The 10,175-nt window shown below is 54.9% G+C and overlaps 1 protein-coding gene across 4 annotated transcripts in view; it reads right to left on the bottom strand.

Annotated features, from left to right (window-relative positions):
* Window positions 1–127: 127 nt before the first annotated feature.
* Sec16a (SEC16 homolog A, endoplasmic reticulum export factor) overlaps window positions 128–10,175 on the bottom strand; it is a 34,202-nt gene continuing 24,154 nt past the window's right edge. For all 4 annotated transcript variants that reach the window (XM_047524216.1, XM_047524217.1, XM_047524215.1 and 1 more), the window contains exons 20-29: window positions 9,821–10,066; window positions 9,195–9,277; window positions 8,134–8,286; window positions 6,073–6,150; window positions 5,852–5,908; window positions 5,615–5,726; window positions 4,913–5,050; window positions 4,601–4,695; window positions 2,527–2,604; window positions 128–1,499 (exon numbers count right to left, since the gene is read on the bottom strand). In XM_047524216.1, the coding sequence (XP_047380172.1) occupies window positions 1,431–1,499; window positions 2,527–2,604; window positions 4,601–4,695; window positions 4,913–5,050; window positions 5,615–5,726; window positions 5,852–5,908; window positions 6,073–6,150; window positions 8,134–8,286; window positions 9,195–9,277; window positions 9,821–10,066 (1,109 nt within the window). In that variant the 3' untranslated portion in view covers window positions 128–1,430. The remainder of the gene's footprint in view (window positions 1,500–2,526; window positions 2,605–4,600; window positions 4,696–4,912; window positions 5,051–5,614; window positions 5,727–5,851; window positions 5,909–6,072; window positions 6,151–8,133; window positions 8,287–9,194; window positions 9,278–9,820; window positions 10,067–10,175) is intronic.

Raw genomic sequence — 10,175 nt, 5'->3', positions numbered from 1 at the left:
CGCAGCGGCCCCTGGCGGCCGGAGGACCGTGCCCGGCCAAGGGAGGGGACGCCCCAGGACCACGGCCCCAGCGGAGGCCCTGGTCTCCACACTGCCCTCGCCCCAAACAGGAAACCACAAAAGGTCCTTGAGAGCTCAAAATAGTTTATTTAACAATTTGCATTTAGGAAAAACAGCTCCCACCTCAGAGGGAGCTTCCTGGATCGAGTGGCAGGCCGTGGCAGCCGGAGGCGGGATGCACTGGAGGGCCAGGGTCCCAGCAGGGACACCTCCCGGTGGTGGCAACAGGTGGGTCCAGGCACACTGGCCCGGGAAGCATTCTGGAAGCTTTCTGGGGGTCTTTCCTAGACGATGAAGTAAACCAGAAAACTGAAAGGGCTGTGCTAATTCCACATTCTACAGTCTCTACACTTAAACTCAAAAATGCCAAACCGTTTATGTTCCCCCAGCAGAAACTACCCAAATTATCACCTACTGATTTTTATAAATATTGAAATCTCCCCTTTCCTTCAGTCTCTAGATCAACAAGAATAAGGAGTTTTAAGAACAGTCGGTGAAGCCTTAAAGCTGTCTGGAGAGTGGGAGGCCTCTCGGGCCTGAAGCTGCTGAAGGTGCTGAAGGTGCTGAAGGTCTCAGCCTGGGGCAAGACCAAGGCTCCAGATGTTACCCACTCCTAACGGATGTCTGCAGATGAGAGCACGCGCCCACTAGGGCACGGACATGGGTGCAGCCCACACAGTTCCCTGGTCAGGGGTCTGCACAAGCCAACTCTTGGGAAGGGAGCCCCACGCTGGCTGGTTACATCAGCTCTGGGGCTCCTCCCAGTGACCAGACCAGGCATCCCGATTAGGCTGGAAATGTCTTCGTTACCAGAAGGAAATGCACTCCATGGTCAGGACCTCTCTCCCCAGCTGTGAGCACCTGCAGGGTGCTGTAAAAGATGTGACTCCCAGGTCACCACACAGGGCAGAGCTACCCATGGCAGGAGCCAGGGCGCCTCTCAGGTCTTCTCTCAACATCCTCAAGGAACTGTAGGTTCATTTGCAATAATTCTCAGGTGGGTTGGAGAAGGTCCTGGTTTCCCAGAAGCATCATCCCCTGAGGCAAGCCCCATCCAGCCTTGCTTCATGGGATGTTCTCAAGAGGCTCAGAGTGTCATGCCCTCAGATCACCCTAGGCAACTAGGAAAGGAACACCATGCTTTCACATAAAAATGAATCAGGTTCCCTTTATCCAGCATCTGAAAGGAACCATGGTATTAATTTTGCAATAATTCATAGAGTTGGACGGTAAGGAGGAGATGCACAGTACGACCGGCTCTGAGTTACCGCCATGTCCACTGGGGGAACGAGACCCCAGGCAGTTAGTCCGGTTCTTGGAGGAGAACAGTCATCTCAGGGTTCCAAATGCAAATCCAAAAAGGGATGACTCTAGTTCAATGCTGGGTACTTCCTCTGGCCAATCCTCCCTGGCCTTGAGCTACCCGAGCTGATGGAGGCCTGGAACAAAATGAATAGCACTGACCTGTGTGCCCACCTCCAGGATGAGCAACCCCAGGGGCCATGTGGCAGGAGGCTGGTCTGTGAGCCACATGGACTGCTGACTTGGATCAAATGGACTAACAGGGGAACTGTGTGTCGGCCTGAGCCCTGAAGGCCTTGGTGGCTGCACTTGGTCCTTCCAGGCAACTGAAACCACAGAGGCGTTTTCCACGGTGGTTCTGTCAGGGCCACAAGACCCAAGGTCAGTTCTGCAGAGCCGGCCAGCTGTGTGTGCAGGAAGTTGAGGGGTGGCCAGCGGCTGGTGGCCACCTGCTGTACATGGAGCAGGGCACCAGGCATCAAGGGCAGAGCGGCATCTCCTCCCCCTCCTCGAGACCGACTGGGCCAAAGGCAAGGGATTGGGCAAAGGTACAGGCAAGCACAAGATGAAGGGACAGGAGAAGGAAGTGACCCCATCCGAGGCTGACAAGCAGACAGATGCAAATGGAAACTGGGTCGCAGCGGTCGTGGGGCCGCAGCCTCATCTGCACCCCCAGGACAACTGTGGGCAAGAGCCTGTGGGCAGGTGGCCAGTTGAGGGCAGAGCCTGCATGATGACAGGGCCAGGTAAGCTTCACATTTGGAATCCCAAGATGCCCACCCAGACCTCTCCCCCTACTGCACTCCCCCTGAAACGGCAGTCAGACCACACTCCACAGGCAAGAGACTGGACGGGAGAGAAGACAGAGGCAGAGCACCCAGAGAGCACTTCAGAACCTTTCCCTGGAGGAGGCACGCCAGGGGTCCAGCCCGCAGCACAGGCGCCCGTGGCACAGAGATACAGGCCCTGGAGGGCAGAGACTTCCCCCCAAGCTTCAGAAAGGAGGAAGACCTTGGAGTTCCAAGAGTGGGCACCAGAAAATGTCAAGAACGCCTTGGATTCTAAAGAGAACTCCTGCCAGGAACTCCACCAGCAAAGCCACCCGGGCAGCAGAGGCGTGCTCAACCTCCCGAGCCATCTCTGGGCAAGGTGAAGACCACTCACCTGTGCCAACTGGGAAGGGCTGTACAAGGGCACAGTTCCGCTAAGAGGGTCCCCTGCAGGGCAGTGGTCACTGGGAGCCTGCAAAGCACAGAGAAGTCACCTCAGAGAGGCGGGACTGCATAGCAGTCACTGTCCACCTGCAGACATGGGCCACTCTGCAGAAAGGACTCCAATCCTCTGAAATGGGTCACAGGAGCAGAATGGGGACAGTGTTGGCAACACTGGGTGTCATTACTAGATGGTTCACAGGATAATGGCAAAAACCAAAGCAACATGTAGAGCACAATGCTTCAAACACCAGGACGTGCACAGAGCGTGGCCCCGAGATGCTGCTGGTGCTGGCCAAGCGGCTGGTGAACTTGGAGCATGAGCAGAATCCAGGGTCTTGTGTGCAGCCTCTGTGACAGGGTGAGTCTGGCCCCCGATGTACCAAGGTGGGGCATTCCTCCACCTGCCCAGCCGGGACGCAGGACGGCCAGCAGGGTCGCACTCCTCCAACTGCAGCAGACTTCCTCACACGGCCTCAGCAAGGAGGGCGGCCACACTCGGCACAGCCAGGGCCAAGATCCATCACGTGGAAAGCCAGTGCAGAAGGAGAACCACAAAACATGTTCAACTCTCCCTCCTGACACCGTGGGGTGGGTTTTGCTGTGGGGCCATCTGGACAGCTAACCATGAGGGCCAGGCTGCAAGAGGAACATGCAGCCCTGATCAGTGGTGCTCGAGTAGGACCAGGGTGTTGGTCACAGGTGCAGAGCAGCCCAGCATGGGCAGAGCAGGCTGAAGGCATGGCCGCACGAGCAAGCTCTGGAGAGAGAGGACTGCCAGCCACAGTACCTGGTCAAGGTGCTGGCTCACAGTGCGAGAGCTGCCAAACAGCAAGAGCACACCAGATGCAGTCACTCTCCAAGCTGCGGCCCAGCTGCACACAGTTTGAGGCCATTAGAAGCAATGTGCTTCAAACAGAAGAGGCCCGCTAGCTTAAAATCCCTCTTTCAATCTAAAGTGCTTGTTAAGAAACAACCATTGGTCTGGGGTGGCATTGGGGGTCTGTCCAGCCCTCAGCCTACAGCTTCGGACCACTCCAAGGGAGGCCTTGGTGGACAAGGGCAGTGCCTCACACACTCCTCGGAGCTCCCACGGGTGGTGGCTACACAAGTGCCCCTCCGGGAACATACCTCCTAAGTGTTCAGACCCTCAGCTGCCTTTCCCTGCACGTGTGCACATTTTCAAAAGGAAAAGGCCACTGGTTGATGCGAACGAGCTGGCCGAGCCAGACCCCAGGAGGAAGTTTGTGCCAGTGCTCCCTCCCTCTCCTCCCTGGGAGCATCCTGTCTGTAGTGGCGAGTCAGGACCCAGGGAGTGCCCCACGCATAGCTTTAACATCTGCCCAGGAAATATGAAATGGGGCAATTACCCACCCCAGGAACTGAGGTCTTTCACACCAGGCAGAGAAATGCTGTCACTCCTGTGGCCCAGGTCATGCCCAGGCCCCAGAGATGCGGTCAGGGAGGGGATGTTTTCCAGGGGACACCTACACAAGCCTGGCACAGTCTGCAAGGCAGTGCTGAAGCCCTGCAACAGCTGCTTTTGCTGCTTTGGTACTACTGCCACTTTCATGTCACAGAAGGGCAACTGAGACTTTGGAGAGGTGACACAGGCATGAAGAGGGGAGCCAGCACCCCAGACCAGCTAGCTCCAGAGGCCATGCCTGAGCCTGTGTCCACAGGGCTGTATGCTTTGCTTGACTTTCATTGCTGATGGGTCATTTCTTCTTTCTTTTGAACTTGAAAGTGACTGTATTTCGCTTTCCTGACTTTCTCAAGTGGTAAATACACGGGGCAGAGTGCACTCCAGCCATTCTGAGCACACGCATGGTGCAGTCAGCAGAGCCACTGCACGTTCACCCGCAAAGGGAACCTGTCGCATGCTGCGCCCAGCTCCTAGCTGCCACCCTGCACTTCCTGTGGACCCACCTAAGTTTAACCATGTTCATGTGGGCCCTCAGGACCTGACGCTCAGAGTGGGCTGAAGGGCAGGGTCCCTTCCCGCTTTCCCATGGCACCCGTCCTACCTTGGGTTCTGGGACAGGCTCTGGATTGGCCTGAGCCCCAGCTGGCTCTGGTCCCACCCTGCCAGCTCCTTCTGCAAGATGTGGTTCCTCTGCATCTGTGAATGAGAGGGGGCAGGAGGCCATCAACCCACCCCGATCCAAGGCATCCTTCACAAGCCAAGGGGACAGGGCTTCAGCCCATGTGGGGCCCTTATGGGAGGGAGGCTAGAGCATGGAGAACATGGCCCAAGGCAGATCCAGCTTCTAGAGGACAGTGTCTGGGGTCAGGGACCAGAGGGTTGATGCGGACCTGCTCATACCCCTGCTGCCTACCTGGGCTTGGTGTGAACAGGTTAGAAGGAATTGGCAAGGGAGCAAGTGGAGCGAAGAAATCCGCAGGAGCAGGAGCTGGCTCACCCCGCGAGGTCCCATTCGGATTCAACACGTCCACATAGCGAGCTCTGGATCCGCCTGCCAAGGGGTGGGAGGCAGATTCAGGCAGGCAGCCCAGGCGGCCTCCAGTATCTGAGCTGCTGCCTTCCCAGTGTGTCAGAGTGAGCAGGGACCCTCTGAGGAGGGCACCTTGCAGAGCCAACCTGCCCAGCAGCAGGGTGCCTGCTCCATCCCTTAACACCACATGGGCTACATTTCTGTTTTTGTTTTTAGTTCTGGGGACTGAACCTGGGGAAGCTCTACCCCTGAGCTGCACCCCAGACTTTTATTTTGAGACAGTGTCTCACTAAGTTGCCCAGGCTGGCCTTGAAGTAGCTGGGATTATAAGCAGGTGCCACCACATACAGCTCTAGACTATGTTTCTGACTCATGGGACACCTCTGCCCATAGGTTATCAATGCTGATGCTGATACGTGTGTTAATGCACAGGAGAACTGGACTCTTCCCCTCAAGGATTCCTCTCCATAAAACTCATCTTCTTTATAGTGCTGGGTCAGACACTCAGTTGGTGCACACTGTGACAGCTCAGCTCTCCAGGACAGTGCACCACTCAGACACCTCGACTTTGGGTGTGGCCATTACCTGCTTTTCTAGAAAACATGTTCACGGAGGCTGTGGGAGGCCCTGTAGACCCAGGGTGAGCCACCTGCGAAGTCCTGGGCAGTGATATTGGAGGTGGGGGTGGAGCCTTCTTCTGCAGAGGGAGAAACAGCTCAGAAACACACTCAGGACTCTCCAGGAGGAGGACCCACATGCCAAAGTGTTAAGGAGCACACAGACACCCGCCTCTCACAACAGACACTCCAAATCACAGCCTACCTCCTCCTCTGGCTCATTCAAATTCACCCACTGGTTCTTCTTTTCATCCCAAACAATCTGCCAGGATTTTAAAAATAAAAGAAAAACAAACAAACAGCAGAGTGAAGTTGAGCCATCAGTGCCTGATCCCCGAGGATGCAGCTCTTCAAGCTTGCCTGCCTCTGAGAAGCACTGCACAGTCAGTGACAGGCACACCTCACCATGCCAGCTCTGTGACTCACCGATTTGTTCTTGTCGTCTGGCAAGTAAGCTTCTGTCCTTTTTTTCACAGGTAGCCAACGAGAGAACCAGGACTCACTCTGGAGATAAAGCCACCAGAACAGCCATGAGCACACCATGCTTAGTGAAATGAGCCCAGCCCCAAAAGGCAGACACCATGCCATTCTGCTGTGTGAGGTCGCCAGGAGTCAGGCCCAGAGCGAAAGCAGAAGGTTGGGGTTGGGGCAGAGGCTATGAGCTACAGGGATTCTTATTCAGTCTGGGAAGGTGATGTGCCACAGTGTGCATGTGCATAGTGCCAGAACTGCATGAAAAGGAGGCTGGGAGCTGTGTTCACATGTGCACAGCGCGCGCGCACACACACACACACACACACACACACATTTTTTGCAGTGCTGGGGATGGAACTCAGGCTCTCACACAAGCTAGGCAAGTGCCTACCACAGAATCATACCCCAAATGTATCTTAAACAAGCCTCAAATGTATCTTAAACAAAACCCAGAACAATATCCCTTTAGGAAGGTTTGGCATCTGAACCCTGAAGAATGAAGTCCTGGACATTCTCCCTGCCTGAAGAGTGGACGGCAGAGTGTCAGGAGGGCCTCAAAACAAAGGCCCTCTGGCTTCCCAGGTGGAGGACATTTAGGTGACAGGCAAGGTAGTTAAACATATCACACGCTGGACTTTGTCTCTACTATAAAGAAGAGAGCAGGGTGGCGGCACACACACTATCCCACCCAGCAGCTCAGGAAGCTGAGGCAAAAGGATCACAAGTCCAGCAACTTAGCGAGACCCTAAGCAACTCAGTGGGATCGTGTCTCAAAATAAAAAATAAAAAGGGCTGGGGCTGTGGGTCAGTGGCTAAGTGCCTCTGTGTTCAGTCCCTGGAGGGCATGCACATGCACCACAAAGGGCTGGGGTGTGGCTCAGTGGCCAGCTTGCCTAGCATGTGCAGGTCCTGGGTTCCATCCCCAGCACCGCAAAAGAAACCCAAATGAAAAAGAGAGAAAAAGCAGTGCAGCCATAGACATCTCCAGTTGTTTCTCCAGCAGTTCCCAGAGACCACCTATCCTGAGAGCTGTCACCGTCTGCTATGAAACTGTCCAAAGCACTGCATTTTGTCTCTCTGTTCACGTTTTCAATCACACTTATATCATTTTCAGAACATCTGCCATTCAAGTAAGTTCTGACAAACAGAACCCTCTGCAAACACACAACCACACTCCTGGGAAGACACCGTCCAGAGTCTGGAGGCCCTGTACCCACTGGAGGGGACATCCACACACATGGATGGGTCTAACAAGAGACGTGCATCCACGGTGCAGCAGGGACTCCCACAAGTCACTAAGACACCGTGCTAGAAACGGAGGAAGACTAGAATGAGCACAGAAAAAAGTGCAGGGTAAAAAGCAAGAGGGTAAAAGCACATGTCAGGGTGCTCAGCATGGCTGCGCAGCAGAGACCAGCCAACCACAGCTGCGCTCCAGCAGCCCGGTGGGATGCCAGGGCCCAGGGCCCCACGGGCCACAGCACCACTGCAGACTTATATGCCACTGTGAGCAGGACTCAGTACTGCCCTTTGGGGAAGCTGTTCAGCAATGTTCCAAAGCCTAAACTCTCCTTTCAAGGGGGGACACCAGAAGAAGCAAGCACAGTGCCATCAAGGGACAAAGACAAGAGCACTCATGTGACTACTTACAACGACCCACCCAGCACCATCCAAAGGTCCACTACTGAGAACGAGGTGAGAGGATACAGCACACGCATGCAACAGATGCCACACACAACACCCGGGAGGCAGGACTGCCGCCAACTCCTGCGGTTGCCCTCTGGGCTGCTGTCAGGTGATGGCCACCCTCACTGACCACATGCACACATAAGACCCTCACCAGCTGCTGCCTGCCTTACACTCGATGGCATGCATGCTATACCTCAAGAACAAAACTCCAGGGGCTGCTCTAATTAAAATACAAGCAAGCACCTTTTCCTTGCCCCGTCTGAGGAAAGCTGCCCCCTGGGCTCCCTGCCCAGCAGGACAGCACGGAGGGTGGCTGCACTGTACCTTCTTGGTTTCTTTGGTCTCCTTTCTGGCTACTTGTGTAGGCCGCTTTGTTTCAGGAGCAGGTGTCAGAGATAAAGCAGACTGTGCTGAGTCTGAGGTGGCATGATCCCAGGCTGGGGAAGTTTCTGCATCCTGCGCTGTCCTAGAGGAGCCCTGTCCCAAGGCGAGAGGGAAGTCAGCTCTCCTCAGGCTCCTCTGGAGGAACCAAAGGTAGGGGGTTGCTTCCCATGGTATCTCCCCAAGTGAGCAGGACACTGAAGGGACTAGGTAGGGGAAGGGGTGCGAGCAGCTTGGCCCCGTGTGCTCTGAAGAGCCTCCTGGGGTGGCAGCCAAGTGCCAGTTACACCTGGCAAGCAACTCCAGCTCTGGAAACCACGGGCAAGAAGGAACAGCACGCAGGTTGCACTGAGGAAAAGCTCAGGTAAAGCTGGGCGGTGTGCGTGTTAAAACAATGGTTTTTAAAAAGTCACTCCTGATGCCAGGCATGGTGGCACATGCCCGGAATCCCAATGGCTCAGGAGGCTGAGGGAGGAGGATTGTGAGTTCAAAGCCATTCTCAGCATAAGCAAGGTGCTAAGCAACTCAGTGAGACCCTGTCTCTAAATAAAATACAAAATAGGACCGGGGATGTGATTCAGTGGTTGAGTGCCCCGAGTTCAATCCCCAGTACCCTACACCCAAAAAGAGTCACTCCTGGGTTAAGACCCTGCTTTCCATACTGGTAGACCTTCACTTTACTCTTCTAGGAACAGGATATTTGACACCAAGAACTTATAACAAAAGCTAAAACTATAGGAGTTGCCTATTGATGAAATGCCAAGGTCTTAGTGTCTGTAAACAAGCTTCCAGAATGTTGGAACAACATTGTACTCAACTAATATCTCCACCTACTCTTCACACTTTAAGGGTTAAAGTGATTTGGAAGCACTTTAAGAAAAATTCAAAAAGTAATTCCAAAGTCTTCAGGATCGTCCTGCTTGCCACTGAAGAAGAGGAGTCCAGGTGCCTCCTCAATGAGCTCTGTGGAGAACAAGTGGCTGTGAAAAGACACGGGGCAGTACCAAGTCAGCAAAGCTTCCACCGAAGTCCTCTTCACTCGGCTCGGGAAGCACCTTCCTGACAGGCGAGTCCTCTGGCACCATTCCTGCCAAGGCAGAGAGTGGCTGGTGGGGCTCCAAGCTCAGACAGGCAGCAGGCCCAGCCCAGCACACACACCAGCTGAGCCTCGCAGCTCCACTCTGCTAGGTGCTCCAGTGCTGTTTCCCAAGCCAGGACTGAAGGCTTTTCCAATGCAGGGAAATTACTCTGTTCTTTAAAGCCAGGTCCAGGTTTCCTTTGTTCAAATAGACAAAGTGGGTTGACAGAGGCCAGGGACACGCTCCACCAAATCCAACTTCCAGACACAAGTCTGCACCCCACCTGTGCACCCCACAGAAACACGGGAGGACACCGGAGGCAGGCCCTGGACGGTGCCCAGGCCACTTCCTCATGCCCTGCGTGGTCACCGATGTTCTATGTGTGACACAGCCAAGTCACGATAGCAGCCAGCATCAGCACTCCTGCCACACGGACCCTTAGCCCATCTGGCCTGTAACTTTTGGCATGGTCCACAGTGTCCTCCACCAATCATCCCTGAATGCCAAGGCCACCTGGGTGTTGCCTTGGGAGGGCACCTCAGTAGACAAACCTGGGTCCAGGCTCCTGGTCTCCTGTAGCAGGGAGTCCCTTTCCTGGAGAGATGACACACCAGGTGGCAGACCAAGCCCCGTACACAAAGCTGCAGGATCAGGCCTGGAGAGCTCTGGGAAGCCAACTGCAGACACTGGGGGTCCACAGCCAGGACCCGACTCCAGAGCTCCTGAGGGTGGTGACACTGGGAACATTGGCACCCTGGCAGGGTGGGCTAGTTGGCCATCAGGGAGCATCTGTGGAGCTGCAGGGGACAGTGCAGAAGAAGAGGTCTGGTCACGTGGGGAGCCAAACGCAGGTCACCCACAGTTGTCACATGTTCTTTTGCATAGCCTCACTCCTATCAAGGGTGT

The sequence above is a fragment of the Sciurus carolinensis genome, chromosome 14 (genome assembly GCF_902686445.1).
Source record: "Sciurus carolinensis chromosome 14, mSciCar1.2, whole genome shotgun sequence".
Lineage (NCBI taxonomy): Eukaryota > Metazoa > Chordata > Mammalia > Rodentia > Sciuridae > Sciurus > Sciurus carolinensis.
This window is presented reverse-complemented; position numbering and strand designations above follow the sequence as displayed.